The sequence below is a fragment of the Phocoena sinus genome, chromosome 15, assembly GCF_008692025.1.
Source record: "Phocoena sinus isolate mPhoSin1 chromosome 15, mPhoSin1.pri, whole genome shotgun sequence".
In the NCBI taxonomy this organism is placed as follows: domain Eukaryota; kingdom Metazoa; phylum Chordata; class Mammalia; order Artiodactyla; family Phocoenidae; genus Phocoena; species Phocoena sinus.
In genome coordinates this window covers 43,226,388-43,252,518 of record NC_045777.1, presented here as the reverse complement: position 1 = coordinate 43,252,518, position 26,131 = coordinate 43,226,388, and the positions used below count along the sequence as shown (strand labels likewise).

At 41.3% G+C, this 26,131-nt stretch overlaps 1 protein-coding gene across 3 annotated transcripts; it reads left to right on the top strand.

Annotated features, from left to right (window-relative positions):
- Positions 1-2,161: 2,161 nt before the first annotated feature.
- Positions 2,162-26,131, top strand: GINS1 (GINS complex subunit 1). Of its 3 annotated transcripts, none has more exons than XM_032606950.1 (7): positions 2,162-2,303; positions 6,992-7,056; positions 10,613-10,711; positions 11,323-11,413; positions 13,798-13,914; positions 18,553-18,627; positions 21,725-26,131. In XM_032606950.1, the coding sequence occupies exons 1-7, from the start codon at positions 2,277-2,279 to the stop codon at positions 21,791-21,793; spliced, it is 543 nt and encodes a 180-aa protein (XP_032462841.1). In that variant the 5' UTR covers positions 2,162-2,276; the 3' UTR covers positions 21,794-26,131. The 3 variants fall into 3 exon arrangements, with proteins under 3 accessions (XP_032462841.1, XP_032462840.1, XP_032462842.1); XM_032606949.1 differs by having other exon boundaries at positions 2,182-2,351; XM_032606951.1 differs by lacking the exon at positions 10,613-10,711 and having other exon boundaries at positions 2,182-2,351.

The following is a 26,131-nucleotide window of genomic DNA, read 5'->3' as shown; positions in this document are numbered from 1 at the left end:
CTAGATCCAGTTCTGTCACTTATTTGCTCAAAACACTTCAATGGCTCCCCACCTCGTGGAAAATAAAACTGAAAGCTTATGAAATGGGCCAACGGGCCTACTTGACTTGGCCTCAGCCACTGCTCAGCCCTCACTCTGTTCCCAGCCACCAGCCTCTCTCTAGCTCACCCTGCTCCAGTATCACTGCCTCCTTGCTGAGGCAGGGGCCCCAGGGTGTGGGTGGCATGTACATGAGTCACCATATCCACATGGCTAACTCCCTTCCACTTTAGGTCTGTGCCTTCTCTGAACACTAACTCGAAACCTTCAGGCCCTCTCACTGTCACAGTTCACCTTCCCTGACTTACACTCTTTTTTTTTTTTAATTTTGATTGGAGTATAGTTGCTTTACACCATTGTGTTAGTTTCTGCTGTACAGCAAGATGAATCAGTTAGAGGTATACATATATCCACTCTTTTTTAGATTTCCTTCCCATTTAGGTCACCACAGATCATTGAGCAGAGTTCCCCATGCTAAACAACAGGTTCTCATTAGTTATCTATTTTATACATATATGCCCTATTTTATACATATATGCCCTGACTTATACCCTTCTTAGCACTTTTCACCAATATATTTGTCATCAGTATATCTGTATCTGTGTATTGCTGTTTCCCACACTAGAACTTAGACTCTGACGGCAGGGACTTTGCTGCTTTATCTTCAGTGTCTAGAACAATGCTGAATATGCACTTCATAAATATCTGCTGAAGGAATAATGAATCATCACAAACCCCCAGAAGTGGGTACTACTGCCCCCACTGTATAGGTAAGGAAGTGAGTCTCAGGCCTGAGGTCTGAAATTGAAAAGGTTTATGGCAAAGGAAGGTTGTGGATACTGGTGTTCCTTGGATTACACTATAGAATTGTGTATTTGATAAAAACACTTAGCTAAATTATCCATTACTGTAGAGCTGGGAAGGAAAGGTCACTCAACGTAAGGATAAGATTCAGAGGCTTTGTAGGCCATTCCTAGGCTCATTTCTCAGACCACATATCTACTGTATACTTGCAAAAGAGGAACAAAGTTTCTAGGGTTAGATAGAATGGATCCAAGTAACGTTGTTTGTTTATTTTATTTATTTATTGGCCGCTTGGCATGTGAGATCTTAGTTCCTGACCAGAGATGGAACCAGCGCCCCCTGCAGTGGAAGCGTGGATTCTTAACCACTGGACTTCCAGAGAAGTCCAAAGTAACACTGTTTAAAAAAAAAAAAATAGCCACGGGAATTCCCTGGTGGTCCAGTGGTTAGGACTCTGCGCACTTCCACTGCAGGGGGCATGGGTTTGAGAACTAAGACCCCGCATGTCACATCGCGGGGCCAAAAAAAAAAAAAGCAGCCAAATAAAACGAATTGTTTCCATAGCAGTAATTCCCACCTTTGATTCTATATGGTTATGAAAATTTCCGTAATCATCTCGGCGGGAATATGGCTATGTGTATTCATGTTAATCTAGGGCAATCCCCAACCACCACCTTGTGAGTTATTGTACACATGTTTTTAAATGACTGATTTAATATCAAATGTAGTACGGTGGAGTTGAAGGCTTAGATACAGGGTCTGTCACTTTACGAACTGTGTGACCTTGGGCAAGTTCTCTAACTTCTGTTTTCTAATCAGTACCAAGAGTCTTAATAACCACTTTAAGGATAATCGTGAGAATTACGTGAAGTATGTCACAGTCCCTAGCACACAAGAGATACCCAATAAAAGTTGTTTTCCCTTTACCATCACACAAACAAACCCACACTGCAAAACCGAACAGACGCAACGCTGGGTGCTAACATCACTGCACACCTTTGCCGGGTCTGCCTTCTAGACCGCATCGTGCGCGTCCCCGTTAACCTAAACGAGAATGAACGAATCCATCGGAAAAGGGGACGTACGTCCATTCCGAGCTGTGCTGCGCGGGAGCTGTCCTGCGGCTCAGCCTGAGCTCAGACCAAGGCCTGGACAGGAGGGCTGGGCTGAAGCCACACCAAGGTCCGCAACCGCCCAGGTGTGGGGCTTCCTGCGGCACTGCGGCTGCAGAGCGGAGGCAAATGTCCCCTGGCCGCCGCCGTAGCCTGGAGGCCGGCAGTGCGCTCCTATTGGTTGCGCGTTTGGGCGCCAAAGCGGGGCGGAGGCGGGGTCGGCCCAGCGCGTCGCGGACCTGTAGGAGCTGAAACCGTAGGGCCTGGTTAGGCGGCCGTTTGACTGAGAGCTGGTTGTCTGTAAGGGCCGGCGCGTCCACCATGTTCTGCGAGAGGGCCATGGAGCTGGTCCGTGAGCTGCACCGCGCGGCCGAGGGAAGGCTGCCGGCCTTCAACGTGAGGGCGGCGGGCGGGCGGGCACCTCCCAGGGGTGGCTTTTCTGGGGACTGCGCAGCCGGGACGGGACGGCGGGTGTGCCCGTGGTTCTCCGCGGTGTATGTGGCCGGGTTGGTTTCTGCGGCTTCCCGCGCGCGGTCTGGACGGTCGGCGTCTCGCCCCGGTGACGCGCCGGAGAAGCCCGGAGACGGGTGCTAGAGCGCAGGTGTGAGTTGCACTGGGGAGGTGTGGACCGGGGTAGCGGGGCGTTAGGGCCGCGCCTGGGAGGATGCGGTGAGCGCAGCCCCTCCGGGGAGCCGGCGGTGCGGACACCCTCTCCCCGCCGGCGAAGGGCGACCGGCGCTGGGTGTGCGGGCCGCACGGGGGCTCCGGGGCCGGGAGGTTTGCTGTTCACGCACAAGGCATTTCAGGGCAGCGATGGGGTAACTCTTCGTGTTTTGAAGGTAACTGTGGCGGAACTTTGGGGAATGGATCGAAGAGAAGAAAGAATGGTTCTGGGTGGTTACAGTAGACCACACGAAAGCTGTGTATGGTCCGAACTGCCCGGTCAGCGGGTGCTGAAAGCCGTGTCCTGAGACAGCAGGACTTGTAGCTACGAGGACAGGGCAGGAGATGGGATGGATAGTGGGGGAGGAGAGGGGTCGGCATCTCGGGAGGCTTCTTTCTCTGGTAGCGGAATAAACATTGGAGGTCAGCAGGAAGAGTGTTTGGGGAAGGTGAGTTTTGTTTTGAACATTAAAGAGCAGTTAGTTTGACACTTAGGTCATTTAACGGATGGGGAAACTGAGCCGCGGAAATTATGGATCCAGTTAAGCAACTTGCCTGAACTTGCAGCATATTGGACCCAGAGTCTCAATCTGAATACAGATTTCCTGGAGTCCAGTCTGTTGCTCTTGCAACTTCAGACAGTTACTTCATCTAAAAAGTTGGGAGACCACAGTGGGAGGTTCAGTAGAGACGCTGGAATGCAGAGGCGTGGAGGCTGTCAAATGTGGCCCCTCTGGGGTCGGAAGACTAGGTCCTTTGGGGGTCGTGGTACATGGGAGGAAACCAGCCCAAGGGCTCAGAGACTGCCCACGGTGCTGGCTATTCAGACCCTTAGTCCAGCTCTCTTTTTCACTCACATTTTAGGATAAGTGTTGGTTTCGCACTTCGGGGTGGGGGGCTCAGGGACGGACTTAGAAGTTGTAAAATCACTCGCTTTTCTGGGTCTTAGTTGGCGGAGGTGCACCTTTTCTTGCAGTCGTGCCTGCCTTCGAGGCCGGCCACTGGCACAGCTGAGCTGAGACCAAGAATTGATCTGATTGACCCCACACACTCTTGACCACACAGACTTTCAAGAATTATTCCTTCCAGGCAGATGATGGCTGGTTTAGAGCAGGGACTCTGCCTTGTTCATTCCATAATCCCTCATGGTTAGGTGCTCTGTTCAGCCAATTGGAATGATTATGCACTTTCTACATGCAGAACTGGTAATCGTTTAAGTGAGTTTTTAGGAAAATTATTTTAGGTATCTTTAAAAAATTATTTCCCACTTGTCTTTTGTATACCTGCTGATCTACTAATTGTGCAAGAGTTTCAACTATTCCTTAAAACAATATTTGTAATAAATGGAATATTTAACTGAATTCTAATAAATCAGACTTTTCTATGATCTCTTTTTAACCAGCTGATGAAAGAAAAGGTAGAAATCATGCTTTCATTTTTTCATCAAGAATCATTTCTTACATTTGAGCAGGGTTAAGTAAAGTGTAATTCTGTAATTATACCAGTAGTGCCAAAGCACTTTTGCTAATGCATATATTTTGGCTCTAAAAGTAGATAGGTTACTTATCTTTGTTTAGTTTTGGGTGGGTTTTTTTTGGTTGTTGTTATAGCATTAGTGGTTTTTTTCTCCTTTTAAAAAAATTTTCAATTGAAGTATAGTTGGTTTACAATGTTTCAGGTGTAGAGGTTGCTTGTTGACAGACTTACTGTGTGACATTTATGAATTTTATAATTCTAATGTTTTTATCCTTCCAATGGAAAATTTTGTGTGCGTGTGTGTTTTATATCTTTATTGGATTGCAATTGCTTTACAATGTTGTGTTAGTTTCTGCTGTACAACAAAGTGAATCAGCTATATGTTTACATATATCCCCATATCCCCTCCCTCTTGAGCCTCCCTCCCACCCTCCCCATCCCACCCCTCTAGGTCATCACAAAGCACTGAGCTGATCTCCCTCTGCTATACCGCAGCTTCCCACTAGCTATCTATTTTATACATGGTAGTGTATATATGTCAGTGCTTCTCTCTCAATTCGTCTCACCCTCCCCTTCCCCCTCTGTGTCCACAAGTCCATTCTCTATGTATGCATCTCTATTCCTGCCCTGCCACTAGGTTCATCAGTACCATTTTTCTAGATTCCATATATATGCGTTAAAATATGGTATTTGTTTTTCTCTTTCTGACTTACTTCATTCTGTATGACAAACTCTAGGTCTGTCCACATCCTTACAAATGACTCAATTTCGTTCCTTTTTATGGCTGAGTAATATTCCATTGTATTTCCATACCACATCTTCTTTATCCATTTATCAGTTGATGGACATTTAGGTTGCTTCCATGTCCTGGCTGTTGTAAATAGTGCTGCAGTGAACATTGGGGTGCATGCATCTTTTTGAATTATGGTTTTCTCTGTGTATATGCCCAGTAGTCGGATTGCTGGGTCATATGGTAGTTCTATTTTTAGTTTTTTAAGGAACCTCCATACTGTTCTCCATAGTGGCTGTATCGATTTACATTCCCCTCAACAGTGCAGGAGGGTTCCCTTTTCTCCACACCCTCTCCAGCATTGATTGTAGTTTTTTGATGATGGCCATTCTGACTGGTGTGAGGTGATACCTCATTGTGGTTTTGATTTGCTTGTCTCTAATGATTTGCCTAATGATTTCTCTAATGATTTGCTCAAGTAGAAAAACACCTTTGACCTTTCTATTCTAGCAGTGGGTTTTTTTTTGGTAGTAACCTTTTAAGATCATTTTCCAATAAATAATAAATTATTTATGTACTTTTGTCATGCATTATTGCTTCTGTAGGGCTATTGATTTTTTTTTGTCATTAGTTTTATCGAGGTATAATTTATATACAACAAATATACATTTTAATAGACATTTGAATTTTGACAAATGTATACAATCCTTATAACCAGCAACTCAATCAAGATTTCTGTCACCCCAAGGATTCCCTTTTCTCTTTTGTAACTACTAGCTACCTCCCATCTGCAGCCTTAGGCAACCATGGATTTTCTTTCTGTGCTACAGATTATATTTGTCTTTTTAAATGTATTTCTGGAGTCAGCATGCTCGGAGTTGCAAACTTTTCTGGACGGGGCCAGTTGGAAGCATACAGTGTGTACTCCTTTCTGTCTGACTTCTTTTCTCAGTACAGTATATTCAAGATTATCCTTAATCAGTATGTTAATTGTGTATTTTGTGTTAGTAATTCATTTCTTTTTATTTTTTTAAATTATGGTAAAATATACATAACTTAAAATTGGCCATTTTTAAGTATACACTTCAGTGGCATTAATTATATTCACATTGTTGTGCAACCATCACTCTTGTTTCCAAAACTTTTCATAACCCCAAACAAACTCTATAACCTTTAAGCAGTAACTCCCCACTCCTCTTTCCCCTCAGCTCCCGGTAACCTCTAATCTACTTTGTCTCTGTGAATTTGCCTGTTTCAGATAAGTGGAATCATACAATATTTGTCCTTCTGTGTCTGGCTTATTTCACTAAGTGTAATGTTTTCAAGGTTCATCCATGTTGTTGCATGTATCAGTACTTCATTACTTTTTTTGGCTGAATAATATTACATTGAATGGATATACAGTATTTGGTTTATCTGTTCATCAGTTGGACATTTGGGTTGTTTCCACTTTTTGGCTGTTATGAATAATGCTGCTCTGAACATTTGTGTACAAGTTTCTGTATGAACATAGGTTTTCAGTTCTCTTGAGTATATACCTGGGAGTGGAATTGCTGGTTAATATGGTAATTCTGTGTTTAACTTTTTGTGGACTCATCAGACTGTTTTCTACAGGGCTGTACCATTTTACATTCCTACCTGCATTGTACAAGGGTTCCAATTTCTTCCCATCCTCTCCAACACTTGTTATCATGGCCATCCTAGTAGGTGTGGAAGGACTATTGTTTTTTTTTTTTTTTTGGCTGTGTTAGGTCTTCGTTGCTGTGCGTGGGCTTTCTCTAGTTGCGACGAGCAGGGGCTACCCTTTGTTGTGGTGCAAGTACTTCTCATTGCAGTGGCTTCTCTTGTTGCAGAGCACAGGCTTTAGGCGCGAGGGCTTCAGTAGTTGTGGCACGTGGGCTCAGTAGTTGTGGCTCACGGGCTCTAGAGTGCAGGCTCAGTAGTCATGGCGCATGGGCTTAGTTGCTCTGCGGCATGTGGGATCTTCCTGGACCAGGGCTTGAACCTGTGTCCCCTGCATTGGCAGGCGGATTCTTAACCACTGCGCCACCAGGGAAGTCCTGTACTATTGGTTTTTGATAACATACATAAATCAAAGATAAACATAGATAAAATATTGCTACAAACTTGGTGGGGGAATTAATGAGCGTAATTTTATATGTTCTAGGAGGATGGACTCAGGCAAGTTCTGGAGGAGATGAAAGCTTTATATGAACAAAACCAATCTGATGTGTAAGTTGATAAGATTGATATTTTAAAACAATTTAAGAAATATGATATTGAAATCAGATAATCTTAATATTAGTTTTAATTTTTTTAATTTTTTATTATTTTTAAATTAATTTATTATTTATTTATTTATTTTTGGCTGCGTTGGGTCTTCATTGCTGTACGCGGGCTTTCTCTAGTTGTGGCGGGCGGGGGCTACTCTTCATTGTGGTGTGTGGGCTTCTCATTGAGGTTGCTTATCTTGTTGCAGAGCACAGGCTCTAGGCGCGCAGGCTTCAATAGTTGTGGCTTGCGGGCTCTAGAGTGCAGGCTCAGTAGTTGTGGCGCACGGGCTTAGTTGCTCTGCGGCATGTGGGATCTTCCTGGACCAGGGCTTGAACCCATGTCCCCTGCATTGGCAGGCGGATTCTTAACCACTGCGCCACCAGGGAAGTCCCAACATTAGATTTTAGATATGATTTGTTTTTTCTAATTCTCTGTGAGCCTGATCATACCCTAACTATACAGAACTAGAGGGATTTGTGTTAATCACTGCTCTGTCCATGGGGATTCAAACAGTGCTTGGCATATGGTAGATGTTCAATAAATATTTGTTGTTTGACTGATATGACTTGAAAGGAATCGGGGTGGACCTAAAAGAGATGAGACAGGAGTAAGTAACGACCTTAATAAGTGAAATGTATTGTTTCCACTGCTTGTTTTCATCAGTAGAAGACTTAGTGGGTTAAAAGGAAAACAGGCGGTTTGTAAACTTAGCAGGAGCAGCAGTGACTTAACAATATCTTGAATGGAGTTCGCTGAGAACTAGTGCTACAGAAGGCTTGGTAGGTGAGAGGGTTCTTGAGTTACAGACTGTTTAGAGCCAAGCATGGTAGTTGGCCCAGTGGAGAATTTGGGCTGAATGACCAACTTCATAGGGTCCTGTGATTTGGTGAAGAGTAAGACACAGAGTACTAACTGCTGGATCAAAGGCGAGGTACTCAGATCTCAACCTGTCTGCAACATGAGGTTTCATGTTTGGCCTTGTTAGGGAGTGCTTTCATCAGTTAGTTGGGCATAGAAATCAGTACTATGCTGTTAAGATTTGTGGAGTACACAGAACAGTAGGCACATTTTGCAGTAACTGTATTTAAGGATAGATACAGATGGAACAAGGAACTGAACTGCAACAGGTCTGCAGTAAATGTAAGGGAAATGTAAAGTCCTGAACTTAGGTTCCCAAACTGTTCATTTGTTCATTCAGCAGATATGTACTAAACAATTATGAGCTGATAAATGGCTCTGGTATTTCAATTGTGAACAACATAATCAAGATTTTTGCCCCCATGACCCTCACAGTGTAAGGCAGAAGGCAGATATTAAATACAGATACACCAAGTTGGAATACATGCTATGAAGGAAAACAACAGCACTAGGAGAGAGAATAATGAATTGAAAATATTAGTAGATTGAGGAATCATGGAAGTTCTCTCCAAGGAAGAGACATTTCAGCTGGGGCCTGAAGGAGAAGCGGGTTTTAGCGAGGCAGTAATTGGGGCAGAGAGCATTCTAGGTGAAGGAAACAGCATATGCAAAGACCCTGAGTCGTGAAAGAGGATGGGATGCTCAGGGAACTGCTCATTAAAGAAAGCCAGTGTGGCTGAAACTTAGTGAGCAGGCGAAGGGTGACACCAGGTGAGATTTTTAAGCATGTGGGGCAGGTGGAGGCATGTTTGTGTTTTAAAAGACCACCCTGGCTGCTGCTGTGGTTAGTAGATGGAGGGGCTGAGAGGATAGGGAGGCACGCTGGTCATGCGGGTGGCAGGAGAGGTAAGCCAGACTAGGGAGAAAGTGAACAGTTTATAGACATATTTAGGAGGTGGCCTTACAGGCCTTGGTCCAGTAAGAGGATGATTTTCCTGTATTCATACCATCTGGAAATTCATGATCCAAAATTCTGTGCCCTATCCTCCTGGTTTGGTTCTCGGGGGTCAGTCACTATTACCAGTTTCTGGTTAAAATTATTTGTCAGAAGAACTCTATTCCTATTTAATTACTCATGTGTAAATGTGAGTTTTTTAAGGAAGTTCTTATGTACCTAATAAAGTGCTCTGATGTTAGGTTGGCTGTATTTTATTTGTGCTATTTCTTTATAATCCAGAGCACATTGTAAACAATGTGGAGAATAGGGAATTCCCTGGTGGTCCAGTGGTTGGGACTCTGCGTTTCCACTGCAGGGGGCACGGGTTCGATTCCTGGTTGGGGAACTCAGATCCTGCAAGCCTCTTGGTGTGGCCAGAAACAAAAAACTACAACAAAAAAATGTTGAGAATATATCTAATGTTTGTAGAGTGGCAGAAGTGTATAGAACAATCTGGAAGACATGGTAAAATGGGACATATATTTTACCTCTATTTTCAGGGCCTGGAGCAGGCACTTATATTTTGTATCTGTTTCCTTTTAAAACTCCAGAGTAGATTCTAATTCATTCTGTATACCTGGCTTTGTTTTGTTTTGTTTCCAGTTTTTTTTTTTTATTATGGTAAAATACACATCACATAAAATTTGCTATCTTAACTTTTTTTTTTTGGCCACACTGTGGGACATGTGGGATCCTAGTTCCCTGCCCCCTGCCGTGCAGTGGAAGTGTGGAGTCCCAATTACTGGACCACCAGAGAAGTCCCCCATCTTAACCATTTTTAAGCGTACAGTTCAGTGTATTCAGTACATTCATAATGTCATATGGCCATCACCATCATCTCCAGAACTCATCTTGTGAAACTGAAACACTATACCCATTAAACAATTGTACATTTGGTTTGATTTTATTTAATTTATTTATTTATTGGCTGTGCCACGAGACTTGCGGGATCTTAGTTCCCTGACTAGGGATTGAACCCGTGCCCTCAGCAGTGAAAGTGCAGAGTCCTAACCACTGGAGCACCAGGGAATTCCCAAACATCTGGTTTTAAAGTGCAATACTCGTCTAATAACCAAGGAGACATATATTTTATAGGGTAAAACCAAAATTTTCTCCCTTTCTGTGTGAAGGACCCTAAAGTACAGAACATGCACATAGTTGAAGATCAATAAATATTTGTTGGATGAGTGGAGGACCATCTGACTCCAGAATTCTTAGCTCACTTTATTAGAATGAGGATTTGGAAGTACCACAAAAAGAGGACTCCATAGGATCAGAACATGATGTGAGGCCATAATCTTATGCACCGTGATATTCGATCTGTCTCTTATCCCACCATGAAAAAGGGATTCCAAAAAGTGAGGAAACACAATATTTGTCTTTTGGAGACAATGGAGATTAATCAGTGTGCAAAATGCAAAGTGCCACATGGCTAAACAAAACACTGGGAGTGTGATCCCAGGCAAATTAGTTAGCTTTTGGCTTTTTTAATCTTTTAACATGTTAGCAAAAGCTCTGATGTAGAGGCAGGTACTATTTGGGTAGGTTAACTGCTAACATAAATGGATAAAAACAAGCATGGAGTCACTTGTTAGTTGGCTTGGAAAATTCGACATATACTGAAATAGACATTCTTTTCCTCCTTAAATGTATTACCAGGAATGAAGCAAAGTCAGGTGGACGAAGTGATTTGATACCAACCATCAAGTTTCGACACTGTTCTTTGTTAAGAAATCAGCGCTGCACTGTAGCATACCTGTGAGCTTCTCTGTGTTTGCTGGGGTGGCAGGGAGCAGTGGAGGGTTCCCATGTGGTTTCCTAATTAACCATTTTATATGGATAACAGGAATTCTTAGATTTGCCTCTCTTTTATGAGCATTCTAAATTCTTCTCTTTTTTCTATTTAAACTTTTTTTATAATGAAAAATTGCAGTATTCATAAAATTAGGGAATAATATTACAAACCTCCATGGAGCCATCATATAGGCTTAACAATTCTTAACATTTTGCCATGATTGCTTCATCTTGTTTTATTTGTCTATGCTAAAACATTGTAGAACATCGGGCATTTTACCGCTGAATACCTTAGTATGCATCTCTAAGAAATAAGGACCTTATGGACCTTTTCTTACATGACCACTATGATTCTCATACCTAGAGGAATGAACCCGACTTCACAGCATCCATCCAACTGTATTCCTATTCTCCCTGTTGTCCCAAAGATGTCCTCTTACAATGGTTTGTTTGCCTCAGGAACCAAATAAAAGTCCACATGTTAAATTTTGGTGGTTGAGTCTGGAGTCTCTCTTGGTGAAAACAACTTCTGATACCCCTCTGTTATGCCATCTAATACCTTATTAATGTCCTAGGTATGACCGATTGCTTCGGATTAGAGCACTCAGGTGGGAATGTGGCAGTGTCTTGCCAAGTGCTTTACGATTTCACATGTCTGCTGAAGAAGTAAGTCAGCATTGTTGTTCAAGTTTGTGAATTTGGAAAATCGCTGAGGTTATGGCAGTGTTCTGTAATAGTATTTATAGTATTTCAAAAATCTTTTTTTGTTTTAACATTTGTTTTTGAGTAATTTTTGGTCTCTAGTATATACTGTGATGAGAATGGTAGGAGTAATTCTAAATGCTATATGGAAAACTACTATTACTTAACAAAATAAAGGGTCCCATTATGTTACTTGTTAGTGATCCATCAGTAGGATGAAAAACCTGGCATTATTATTGGGAGATTTTCCATAAAATATGTGGGTATACATAATTTGCTTATCAATGTGAATACTTGAATTCTTGATTTATCCAGTCATTAAGGGACAATATTTAAGGACACAGGATTGGAGCCAAGCAAACCTGTGTACAAACCTTGGCTCTGCCACTGTCAGATCTTGGGCAAGTGACTCGACCTCTCCCTGTGCCTAAATTCCCTCATTTACAAAGTGAGGGTCATACTGCCTACAGTGTTGCAGTGACTTCGGACACTACCTAAAGTTAGACCAAACTTCATAGGTTAAGACTGCTCTCACTTCAGATACCAGCCGTAAAGTTTGAGGTTCCCAAGGCCACCCTCCCTTCTGACCAACTGGCTACAAATTCAGAGGTTCCCACCATCCCCTCAGGTTTGGGACTTTTATCCTCTTGATATTAGTCCAACTTGGAGAGAGGAGAGGGGAGCTGGAAGTAGAGCTCAGTCACCTGTGATTCAATCAACCATGATTTGATCAATCGATCAAGCCTATGTAATGATACCCCAGAGCTGTGTGAGCTTCCCTGGTTAACAGTACTTTGTGTGTGTTGTTACATATCAGTGTGCCAGGGGGGTGGTGTGTCCTGATTCCTCAGGGAGAGGATACTCTAAGCTTCACATTTGGGACTCCCAGACCTCATCCTGGGTGTCTCTTCCTTTGGCTGGTTCTGATTTGTATCTGCAATAAAACTGTAATTGTCAGTGTAGTGCTTTCCTGGGTTCTGTCAGTCATTCTGGCAAATTATTGAACCTGAGGGAGGGGTGTGTGTATGTATGCACACACACACACTTTACTAATGCCGGTTATGTGTATAGTCTTTTAGAAGTTATCTTGTTTTACCTTTCACAAAGAGATTTACAGTACTGGAATAGATTTTTGTGAATAATGTAAGAGCCTAGTTGCATTTTGAATATGGATATTGAGATGGCATCATTTATTGAAAAGGTCCTCTTTCCCCCTTGCTCTGTGCACAGTGCCACTTGTCATAAATTGAATGTCAATATATCTGTGGATTTTGGATGGGGGACTTTCTCTTCTTTTTAAGTCTATTTGTCCTTGTACCAATTTCATATTGTTTAAGTTATTGGAATTTTATAATAAGTCTTGAGTAAGTGTTCCCATCTTGTTCTTCTTTTTCAATGTCTTCACTGCTTTTGGCCTTCTGCATTTCCTTGCAAATTTTAGACTCAATTTATCAAGTTCCATTTTTTAAAAAATTGGGGTTTTGATTGAGATTGAATTGGATCTATAGATCAGTTGACGTTATTACAATACTGAATCACCCAATCCTTGAAAGTGGTATATCCTTCCACATATTTTGGTTTTCTTTAACTTCTCTCAACAATTAAAAAAAAAAAACAGATTTACTGAGATATAATTTACATCCCCTAAAGTTTGTCCTTTTAAAGTGTACAATTCAGTGTATTTAGGATATTCACAGAGTTGTACATCCATCACCACCATCTTATCCAGAACGTATTCTGTCCCCTCTTCCCCGGCCCTAGAGACCACTACTCTACTTTCTTCATGGATTGGCCTAGTATGGATTTTTCATATGAGTGGAATTGTACAATACGTGGCCTTTTGTGTTTTTCACTCAGCATGTTTTCAAGGTTCATCCATGCGGTAACACATATAAGAGCTCCACTCTGATTTACGACTGAATAATCCCATTGTAGGGATGTACACATCTTATCCATTCATCAGTTGATGGACATTTGGGTGTTTTTCTCAACAGCATTTTATAGGTTTCAGAAAACCTGTCAATACAGAGTTTGAAGAGATTATAATTCTGAAATGGTGTATTTTTCATGGTTTGGTTTCTGGTGGAAAGTTCCTTAGGTCTGTGATTAAGTATGCTGGGATGCAAGTTCTGTGAGAACAGAGATGTTTGTTCACTTTGTTAAATGATCCTAAGTACCTAGATCAGTGCCTGGTTCATAACAGGCAGTCACTAATATTTGTAGTTTGAATGAATGGTCGTAGTAATGATCCATGTGGGGATGTGTGCTGTTTTTGAAAGGATTAGTATATAATTTCTGCAAGTTTGTTTTCTTACAGCTTTGTCAAATGGCCATCTTTATGTTTGTAGATGGAATGGTTCAATCATTACAAAAAGTCCCTTGCTACCTACATGAGGTCGTTGGGAGGACATGAAGGTTTGGACATCACACAGGATATGAAACCTCCAAAAAACCTATACATAGAAGTAAGTATACCTTTTTAAAATGGATTTTTCTTTAATGCATAGACTGTGATGACTTTTGTTTAAGGGGTGATGTGGCACATATATACAATGGAATATTACTCAGCCATAAAAAGAAATGAAATTGAGTTACTCGTAGAGAGGTGGATGGACCTAGAGTCTGTCATACAGAGTGAAGTAAGTCAGAAAGAGAAAATCAAATACCGTATGCTATCACATATATATGGAATCTAAAAAAAAGGTTCTGAAGAACTTAGGGGCCGGACAGGAATAAAGATGCAGACGTAGAGGATGGACTTGAGGACACAGGGAGGGGGAAGGGTAAGCTGGGACGACGTGAGAGAGTGGCATGGACATATATACACTACCAAATGTAAAATCGATAGCTAGTGGGAAGCAGCCACATAGCACAGAGAGATCTGCTCGGTTCTTTGTGACCACCTGGAGGGGTGGGATAGGGAGGGTGGGAGGGAGACACAGGAGGGAGGAGATATGGGGATATATGTATATGTATAGCTGATTCACTTTGTTATAAAGCAGAAACAAACACACCATTGTAAAGCAATTATACTCCAATAAAGATGTAAAAAAAAAAAAAAAAAAGAGGGCTTCCCTGGTGGCACAGTGGTTGAGAGTCCGCCTGCCAATGCAGGGGACACGGGTTCGTGCCCCGGTCCGGGAAGATCCCACATGCCGCGGAGCGGCTGGGCCCGTGAGCCATGGCCGCTGAGCCTGCACGTCCGGAGCCTGTGCTCCGCAACGGGAGAGGCCACAACAGTGAGAGGCCCGCGTACCGCAAAAAAAAGAAAAGAAAAGAAAAGAAAAGGGGTATATGAATATATATTAGTTTATACAGGCATACCTTGGAGATATCATGGGTTTGGTTTAAGACCCACAATAAAGTGCATATTCAATAAAGTGAGCCATGAAATGCTTTGGTTTCCCAGTACATATAAAAGTTATGTCTGCACTATACTGCAGTCTGTTGAATATGCATTAGCATTATAATGCTGACCATCATCTGACAATGCAGGGTTGCCACAAACCTCCAATTTGTTAAAAGGGCGATATCTGAGAAGCACAATAAAGCAAAGCACAAAAAAGAAAGGAGACAAACACAAACCAAAAATTTTACCTGTAGGTGGTGGCAGGAATAGGATGGAACAGCTAAAATTTTCTGACTGTACCTGTTTTAAAATTTTAACTTTGGAACCATGTAAATATTTTACATATTGTTAAAACAAAATGAAATCAAAGTGGAAAACCAACTTACACATTTTGAAAACAAAATGAAACAAATGAACCTGTGTTTTCATGTTGGTAGATTAGTCAAACAGTGGTTATTTAAATTACTTTAAAACACATAGATTGATTGTATTTCCCTAGTAGGTACGTACGAAGGATGAAAAGAATTACAAAGAAATCTTAACCTGTTTTTAGTAATCATATTATTCGTAATAATGTTATTAGTAATAATATTCCTAAGAATAATATAATATTCTTTAATAAACAGTTTATATATTGAAGAATAGAGCAAAAAAGTAATAGCATGGACTCATGTTGAATCATCTCTTCTAAAGAAGTATTTCTTAGCTCTGTCCACTGAAAAGGCCTAGAAACAAGGACCAACCCAGTAGCCATGAGCATCTACATTCTTGAGTCTATATGCCATTTCCTGTGAAAGGAAACCAGGACTCCTGGGGGGAAAGTGGCCGATTCCACGGCTCAAATAGATTAAAGATGTACAAGCTGAGCATGGAAAGAAAGAAAGTATCAAGGACTACAAAGGGAGTGCTGAAGACTTGGGAGCTGATTCGAAGGAGCTCTCATTAGTCAAAGAAAGGACAGTTTGAGCATCAAAATGATAAACTGCAGTGAATTGCATCACATCAACTACGTTAGAAGCATGAATGATAATGACACCTAACAACAACAGTTTTAAAACTGAAACCTCTTTGGGTCTTCTTGGAGAATATGAAGGATGCAACTCATTTTGGAAAATGGTAAATGAAAGAATGGAGTCAAGCATCCATCTTCCGTTACTGCACAAATTCTATCTCAGGGTAGCCAAATTGTTTACGAGGGAAATCTCTTTTGTATAGAAGAATTCCAGCTAATGAATGCAGAAGGAATAAAAAAACTACATTAATGCCGTTTTGTAGCCCTAATGCATGGAGGCAAGTAGCTGCTAAAGCATTAGGTGAAAAGCTTAAGAGAGACCTTAGTAGTGGTTGGGTATGGATAGCACCTAGGCCCATTGATCAATCTTAGCATCCAAAAAGGGACACCAGGATTTCCCTGGTGGCGCAATGGTTAAGAATCCGCCTGCCAATGCAGGCGACACAGGTTTGATCCCTGATGTAGGAAGATCCCACATGCTGTGGAGCAACTAAGTCTGTGCAGCTAAGCCTGTGCACCACAGCTACTGAGCCTGCACTCTAGAGCCCACACGCCACAACTACTGAGACCACATGCTGCAACTACTGAAGCCTGCACGCTCTAGGGCCTGTGTGCCACAACTACTGAGCCCATGTGCTTCAACTACTGAAGCCCGCACTCCTAGAGCCTGTGCTCTGCAACAGGAGAAGCCACCGCAATGAGAAGCCCATGCACTGCAACTAAGAGTAGCCCCCGCTCGCTGCAACTAGAGAAAGCCCGCGCGCAGCAATGAAGACCCAACACAGCCAAAAAAAAAAAAAAAAAACCCAAAAAACAAAAAGGGACACCAGACATTTTGTGCTTCACGGCATCATAACACCATTTGCCAGGAAACTAAACCTGATCTGATCCAGCCCCTACACCTAACTTCCAGTTTATAGGAAATTCAGGGATGGGGGAACATGTTAATTGACCCCACAGGAGTCCACAACAGAATCTATTTTTGGGAAACTACCAAACTGCCCAGTTTCTTTAACAAGTAAGTTGCCAAGGGAAAGGGGAAGGGGGAGAACCCTGTAGATTAAAGGAGACTTGGAGACATATCAGAAATGTGTAATGTGTAGCTCTCATTTGACTCTCATTTGAGCATGGCAACTTAAAAAAAAAAATTCATGCGACAAAATGGGGAAATTTGGATTCTAACTGGGTATTTCATAATATTAAAAATTTATTAATAAGATGTGATAATGGTATTGGGATTTTTTTAAAACAATCTTATTTTATAGAAATAAGCACTAAAATAATTATAGATTAAATGAAATGATGTCTAGGATTTGCTTCGAAATAACCCAGAAGTGGGCGAGGGAACAAGATTGGCCACATGTTGATAGTAGTTGAAGCCAGTTGGTGGGACATTGAGTTTATTAGCCTTTTTACTTTTCAATGTGTTTGAGATTTTCCACAATAAAAGTCTATTTAAAGAAGCAAAATGCTGGTGGTGGTGGGGATTTTTCTTGTATTTCTCAAACCAACTTAAAATACCTTTGGGAGTCATGGTAGGATTGCAGAGGAATCACAGGACATGAAATTATCCAGGAAAAGTAGGAATCAGAGACTTGCCATTGGAGTTGGCTTTGCTAACACCAGTGCTAGTACTCTGGAGAATAAACTGAGGTCTGAACTCTCACAGGAGATGAAAATGCCCTCCCGCCTTCCTGTGGCAGCACTTGAAGCTGAGCCAGGTCTGAGATTTCCGGGGCTACCTTTGAATGTTCCTTCTTTGCAATTGCAGAAGTGGTTATCAGGCTCCTTACCCCTCCCACCTTCCAACTAAGAGCCTCTCCTGATTGATGTAGCATGAGTCTGTATCTTTTCTTTCCTAGTGTGCCTCTAAGTAATACTGGGGAAGAGTCTGAATCAATCAGTCAAAGGAGATTGGCAGAATCTGTAAAACAAATCTTATAGACTTATGTCCTGTTCTCAGATATTGATACTTTATGGGAGGAACCTGTAAGAGGCAGGTTGGGGTAGATCTAAAATGTTCTCTTTTCTTTGTAGATATGGGTTTTTTTTTGTTTTCTTTTTAATTTTATTTTTGTCTGTGTCAGGTCTTAGTTGTGGCATGTGGGATCTTCGTTGAGGCATGAGGGATCTTTCGTTGGGGCGTGCGGGTTTTCTCTTCTCTGGTTGTGGTGCATAGGCTCTAGCGTATGTGGGCTCTGTAGTTGTGGCGCAGGGATCCAGGGCCTGTGGGCTCTGTAGTTTGCAGCTCGCGGGCTCTAGTTGAGGTGCGCAAGCTCAGTAGTTGTGGTGCGTGGGCTTATTTGCTGTGTGGCATGTGGGATCTTAGTTTCCTGACCAGGGATTGAACCTGCATCCCATGCATTGTAAGGCGGATTCTTTATCACTGGACCACCAGGGAAGTCCCTGTAGATGTGTTTTCAACTGCTTGATTGTTCACAATTTGCAGAGGGAAAACAATCCAGTGACATTGTCTCTTTTTGGCAGCTCCTTAGGTTTCCTTGCTGTCAGTGCTGATGTACACATATTTTCGGAGATTTGCCATTTTTCTTCCTCCCCGTCAAAACGGGACCATTGGAACCACTAGAATACCACAGGAAGGAGTACTAGGCCTAAGTACACAGAGAAGAAATAAAGAGAAAGCCTAATACTTTTCATATGGGTATATATAAATCCCCATCTGCTTTATGGTTTCTACATATTAAAAAGTAATTTGGATAAAACATCAGTTTTTCTTTTCAGGTGCGGTGTCTAAAAGACTATGGAGAATTTGAAGTTGATGATGGTACTTCAGTCCTATTAAAAAAAAATAGCCAGGTATTTATTGTCTTAAGATACTTTAAATTTTGTAAGAGTGTTGAATGATGAAAATGTTGGAATCAGTAGCAAGGTAAGTATCACCTTGTGATGATCATTTGTATCGTAGGAATTATGTTTATTATAAAATACTCTTTTGTCCTTTTTCTAAATGTAAAGGCGTGAAGCAAACGTTGCATATAGTAAGAAAGGGTTAATTACAGTTGACCCTTGAACAATGCACAGGGATTAGGGGTGCCTACAGACTCCCTCTCCCCACACAGTCGGAAATCTGAGTACTTCTCTCTGCCTCAAAAACAAAGGGGTTGATAAATGACTCACCCAAAGGCTGGAAGCTAAAACAGTTTGAATAGAACTAGGACCCAAGCCCTAGTTCTTTTGATCCCACCTGTTGTGATCTCTAATTGAACACGAACTTTTCCCCATACTTAGTCAATTTAAAGATCTGTAAAATGAAAATACAGGTTTTATATATATGTGTGTGTGTGTGTGTGTGTGTGTGTATATATATATATATATATATATATATATATATATATATATACGCATATTTGTGTGGAGTCATGCAGTTCAAACCCATGCTCAAGCATTAGCTATAATTTACTAGGGTATTGCTTGAATTTAATACTAAGCATTTCCCTGGGAAGTTGCCACAGTGGGTCTTACTCTAGTTAAGGGGCTATTATGTTGTTGCATTTAGCTCCTTTCTTCAAATTATTATTTATTAAAAAGGTGCTAAGCACTAGTTTTCAGCCTATACTTCTTCACCTTGTAAATCTTAGTTCTTTAGCTAACAAATAGTGATATGTATCAAAAAATTTCTAAGTATTTAATATATAAACATAATAGAATTTAATAGGGAAAGACTAAAATTGTAACTCACTAAATTTTTCCTTACGAAGAATCTCAATTTATTGTTTCCTTAGAAATCTTCAAGTTCACATTAGATGAATTCACAGTAGCTAAATTTATTTTATCCTGTCTGTATTTTCTGTAGTCATATTAGCATAGGAGGAAAGGTGAACTAGTAAAAACCACTCTTTCCTTTGTTGCCTGCCATCTTGTTATGAGACAGTCGGTATTTAATGACCCTAGTCACTGTTGTTGACTTCTGTTTGTTCTGTTGAGCCAAAGAATGGTTCTGGTTATGTGGTTCTTAGCTCATTTCCCTAAGGGAGGGTGAGTTGGTCTCTTATTTTACTAGTACCCTTGGAGTTTTAAATAGTTTCCTGAAACAAAAGTTGAAATTATTAAAGACAGATTTTCAGGGTACCCTAAAATCTTTGGTTGTTAAGGCAGAAGTTTCCCTTCCAAGGATACTAATGAATAGAAAATAGATGGTGAAGCTCTGGGTTCACAAGAACAAAGCTAGCCTCATAAAGCAAGATGTGAGAAAATGCACTTCACCCCAAACAGTGTCCCATGGTTGAATTTCTTTCTTGAGCTTTGTGGCCAGTCTTCCCACCAGGTGTAGTAAGACTCCTCAGCAGGGAGGGCCTGGGTGGGGCCAGGGCGGCCGAAACCCAGTCCCTCCTCCGTCTGCTGCTGTTAGACGATTGCTGTTTACTGTGTGGTGCATTCAGAAGCCTTCCTCTTAATGAGACTTTGTCTCTCAGTATCACCCTATAAAAATGGGGAAACTTAAAAGCATAATCTACTCTAATTGATATTAAGGGGCTTCTAAAATGTCTGAGCACATCTGAAACCAGTTTTCTATAAAATCTATAGTGTAGATCACCCACATAATATAAAATATTAATAGGGAAACATTTTCCTACTGTACATTCCTTTATTATTGAGTCTATGGCAAGCATGCTGGTTGTCCAGAAATCAGAACTCCCTCTTTTTAGTAGATATTGGAATAATTGTTAAGTGAGCAACTCTATAGTTTTTTCTCTCTATATATTTTTTTACATTTTATATTCTTAAGGCTTTTTAAAAATTCGGTTAAATTAGACAACAGTCCTTGGCCCATGGGTCTTCATGACTGGTTTGGAGGAGTTTCTTTGGTCATGGGTCTCACCTGAGGCCTTTCCGCTTCCTTGAATACTTTGCATACTCTCTCCTTCAGTTACTTTCTAGGGTTACCTACACTGCACTTTCTAATGTACTGTTTCTTGTTTTTACCCAAGTATCTCTGTCTCGTCTTTGAGATTTCTTTGGTCACTTGTGAGCTTGGAAAGTCTTCCTGCCTCACTTCCAGCACCTCCCCGCTCCAGAGTTTACTAAATGTTCACTTTTGTTTTAAGCCCTGGTGTTTTGAGAGGGAATCAGACAAGGAGACTCCTTTCCACCTCAGAACGAGAGCGGTGTCCTCTCAGGAGACGTTGAGGATGAGCCTTAGCCAGGCACTGGCATCGTCACACACAGCGTGTGACCAGCACCCATGTCATAGGTTACAATGACTTTTAATCCTTGGAAAATATGGGAGAAGAGTTGCACTGTTAGTAGAAGAATGACTGTTCAGACTCAGATCCTAGAAAATGTTTAGTGGAGAAGACACTCCTTCCGTTTGCCTTCCTAATGAGCTGTTGCTGTACCCCTGGTGATCCAGTGCCCCAAATCTCACCTACCTGGGTTTTCTGTGCATAATATTTTTTTTCTTTTTTTTTTTTTTGCGTTACGCGGGCCTCTCACTGTTGTGGCCTCTCCCGTTGCAGAGCACAGGCTCCGGATGTGCAGGCTCAGCGGCCATGGCTCATGGGCCCAGCCGCTCTGCGGCACGTGGCATCCCCTCGGACCGGGGCACGAACCCGCGCCCCCCGCATCGGCAGGCGGACTCCCAACCACTGCACCACCAAGGAAGCCCCTGTGCATAAATTTTAAAATGCAAATATTAAGGAAAATACCTACCAGAATTCAAAACTCTTTAGTTAAATTTAACTTAAGCAAAACGTGGATTTGTTTATAAAATTCAGATTTCAGTACAGCTCTAGGTGACATCCATTTCAGTTGATTAAAATAGCAAAAATACTTAAGTTTAGCTTTTAACTACTTAGTTTGAAATATATATATAATGCGTTGCTGCTTTTTAATGATGCATCGTGTAATTTAACATTCTTTTCATTCCTTTTTCTTCCTCCCCCTCTTCCCTCAGCACTTTCTACCTCGGGGGAAGTGTGAGCAGCTGATTAGACAGGGCATCCTGGAGCACGTGCTGTCGTGACCTCGCGCCAGATGGCTGCCAAGGCTTCCCCCGTTCGAGGCTGGACTCAACCAAGGACATTTCTCCATCTCCCTCTCCACCTCCCCCAGTCCCACCACTTTTTGGTTTTAAAATTTAGACTTACTTTAACCAGGAATGCTTGGCCAAGGAGTATGGTTTGTTTTTCTTTTTCTTTTCTTTCATTTGAACCTTAGTTTCTCTTTTATTTAATTTCCAAATATAATTCTATAACCTTTCATGGTAAACATATTTTTGAATCTATGTTGTATGCTTGCCTTTTGAAGCATCAGTTCTCAATAGAGAGTTTGAATTCTTGCCATACAGAGACTCCACATATCCAATCTGCTGTCCACAGTTCTAGAGGGAAGTCCAGGATCAAGACTCTAGCAGATTCTGTGCCTAAGGAGAGTGCTTCCTAGTTCATACACCGCCATCTTCTCATTCTGTGCTCACAAGGTGGAAGTGGTTTATTTTTCTATTGTACAGGATTCTCCCCTTTGTGTGGTACGTTGTGTCTATAATCACAACATTCCTACAATTCCCAAAATACTATATACAGTTCCCAAAATACTACAGTGTGTTTTTGTTTAATGAAAGTAAGTTATCAATATTACATTTTAATCTCTTTTAAACAATGAGGAAGTTTCACCTGGCTGTATAGGGAGATAGGAGGTCCTTGTGCATCTTGTGTTGCTGGAAGTGTGCATTGTGCAAGCCAGGGAGCTGAATTTCTGCAATTCCTGTTTCCAAATCACATGGGCAGGTGGAGCTGATGGCCTATAAAATTTTCAGCGTATTTAATGTTCAATAACATGTTAACTTACCACCTGGCTGTTAAGGAAGGAAGGAGGGATACAATGGATTTTGCCCGTTTCCAGCAGTGGTGGCTGATCTGGCTCATGCGTGTCTGCGAGCTTGTGGGGTGAGCACCAGGATCTCCCCTTTGGAAAGGGAAATTGAAATTGGGGCTAGGAAAGGAACTTTGTGCAGTTTCCCCCCAACAGTCACAGTGACCAGAAAGTCACATGAAGAGCTGGTCAGCTAAGTGGAGCGCAGTTTCTGTTGCCGGATAAACTGAAAATGGTAGACATCGGAGAGGCACAGAGTGGTCTCGCCTGGTGGTCAGTGGCCTTTCCGCACCAGCCCCTCCATGACCAGTGACTAGAGCCAGCCAACATAAATCAATAAAACCTACAAAATTTTAACTTTTCAACTAGTATACATTCACTTCAAATAAGGAATATACTTATTATTTTATTCTGGGAATTAAACAGAAAAGTACAACATATATCAATAATTTACGTACAGGAATGATGCTGGGCTGTAATCTCAGGCATTTAAATTTAAAATCCAGATAAACACAGTACCTGACACTCTCTGTGCAGTTTATTTCTTAAACAGGCGAATGTTTCTGGCCAAAATTATACTCAAGAAATCAAGCTATAGAGAGGCTCTACCTAGGGTGTGGATCTGCATATTTTCACAACACACGTACTTAGGTCAGTAGGCAGCCCTTGACAGACTGTTTGTTTTTGTTTATGTATTTTTATGGCCGCGCCACTCGGCTTGTGGGATCTTACTTTCCCGACCAGGGACTGAACCCATGCCCTCAGCAGTGAAAGCACAGAGTCCTAACCACTGTACTGCCAGGGAATTCCCTCATTTTTGGAAATAATTCCTCCCATCGGTTTGTAGCCACATCAGATTTTCATCTGAATCTCTGGCAATAAACAATATGGAATATTTCCCTAGTGAATGGGATGGATGATGTTTTAACTGTCCATCAGTGGTCACTTCCTTCCCTTGCATTTTGCTCTTCCAAGCGTGTGGAACCATGTGCAGTTGTCCTAGAGTCCATGTGAATCAGCCGTGAGGACAGACAGCAGTGAAGGCCGTTGCCCTGTTGCCAGCCCAGCATCATTCCTGTACATAAATTATTGATATATGTTGTACTTTTCTGTTTAATTCCCAGAATAAAATAATAAGTATATTCCTTATTTGAAGTGAATGTATGCTTGTTGAAAAGTTAAAATTTTGTAGGTTTTATTGATTTATGTTGACTGGCTCTAGAATTGTGGCTAGAATTTTAAAATATATGTTTTTTTCTTATTATAGAGGTAATATATGCACAGTTAAAAAGGTAAAAAAAAAATACAGTGTAAAAAATGAATACCACCATCCAGCGTGTCCACCGTTAACTGGTTACGGATATAAGTGCGATCCCATTTCTTTTTAGTGTTTGCCCAATTACTTTCTAGTTTTTGTTTCTAATGTGAATGGAATCTTCTTTTCTATTATATTTTTCTAATTGGTTTTGGCTGATACATATAAAAAAGCTGTAAATTATGATGATTTGGCCACATTCCTGTATAAACTCATTTCTTTTTCACATTGATTTTGTTGTCTAGAACCGTCAGGAAAATGTTGACTACTGCTGGTAATAGCTAACAGCTTATCTTTTTCCTGACTTGACTGGAATACCACAGTCTTAATCTCTCTATCCCATACTTCTCCAGGAAAACTACCAAAACTTGTGGCCAGTGCAACTTGAAACCTCAAAATAAATTTAATACCATAATAAAACAAAACAGTGGTAGTTAACAAACATGATTTTTCCAAGTACACTTGGAGAACTTAAGTGATGATCATATATGGTTTCTCACTTAACTCCTTAAAGTTTATGAATTATATATATAGAATTTTATTGTTGAACTATCTTGCATTCCATTTTTAACATTCTTCTTGGCTGTGATGTGTTAACCATTCAGTGAACTGCAGGATTTGATTTGGTGTTATTTTATTGTGGAATTTTGCAACTGTGAGTGATGCTGGTTTATAGTGTTTGGGAAGAGGGAAACGTGTATGTCTTCACATATGTGTCTATACTTCGTCAGTGTTTTCAATAATCTGTTCCTATGAAACAGCCATCTGAACACAGTGGCTTTAAATGACACCATTTTATTAGTTCTCCCAGTTCTGTGGGTTGAGTGGGCTCAGCTGGGAGGTTCTGGAGATCTTGCTTGGGGTCCCTGATGCAGTTGCATTCAGGTGGTGGCTTGGCCAGGATGGCTTGGCCTCTGGTCTCCATGTGGGCCTCTCCCGTGGTTCTCTCCAGCAAGCTGGCTGAGCTTCTCACCTGGCAGCTTAGGACACCTGCAGTGTTAAGAGGGTGGATGTGGGTGCTGCTAGTTTTCTTTCTTTTTTTTAAAAAATTTTTTACATTGTTTTTAAAAAAAAAATTATTTTTTTGGCTGTGTTGGATCTTCGTTGCTGCGTGCGGGCTTTCTCTAGTTGCGGCGAGCAGAGGCTACTCTTTGTTGCAGTGTGTTGGCTTTTCATTGCGGTGGCTTCTCTTGTTGTGGAGCATGGGCTCTAGGCATGCGGGCTTCAGTAGTTGTGGCACGTGGGCTCAGTAGTTGTGGCTCGCGGGCTCTAGAACGCAGGCTCAGTAGTTGTGGCACACAGGCTTATTTGCTCCACGGCATGTGGGATCTTCCCGGACCGGGGCTTAAACCTGTGTCCTCTGCTTTGGCAGGCAGATTCTTAACCACTGTGCCACGAGGGAAGTCCCGCTGCTAGTTTTCTGAAGGGCTAGTCCTAGTATTGAACTAGTACCATTTCTGCCAAATCCAGTCAATTAATACAGTCATAGGCGCCCAGATTCAGTGAAGAGGCCACGTGAACCACATGAAGGCAGAATGAGAGGCCCACAGTCAGATGGGGTGTCAGTGTTCTGGTGTCTCTTTTTAGTGGTGCTTGTTACTTTATCTATTTCTAATAGAAATGTACCTTTTAAAATAGCATTAATACCTATAGAACCATCTCAGTATGAGTCTTCTTTGGAGAGGGATGTTGATCTTTGATGAATTTTTTATTTTCTTTAGTTTATGGTCAAGTTTTCTACTTTTTCTTAAGTAAATTTCAGTTAATCATGTTTTTCTAAATATTTTATTCTATATTTTGAAATGTTTTGAGGAATTGTTTTCTTTTCTCTACATATGGTCATTCCTAATATGTATCTGTCTTCCCTTTTTTGTCTTATGTAACTAAAAGAAGTATCTGTAATGATAATGCATTAATCTTTTAGGATTTAGAGGAGGAAGATGTAGATTTCAGATGATCTATTGCTTTTCACAATTGATAGTATTTTTGGATGAGTTGAATTTATTCTATTTTGTTACTTTAGAAAAAACAATGTTTTCATATAGTACAAAATGTAATAGCAAAGAAAGCAGCCATCTGCAAGTCAAGGACAGAGGCCTCAGGAAACACAAACTTGCTAATAACCTTGGATTTCCTCCAGAACTGTAAGAAAATAAATTTCTTTTGTTTAAGACA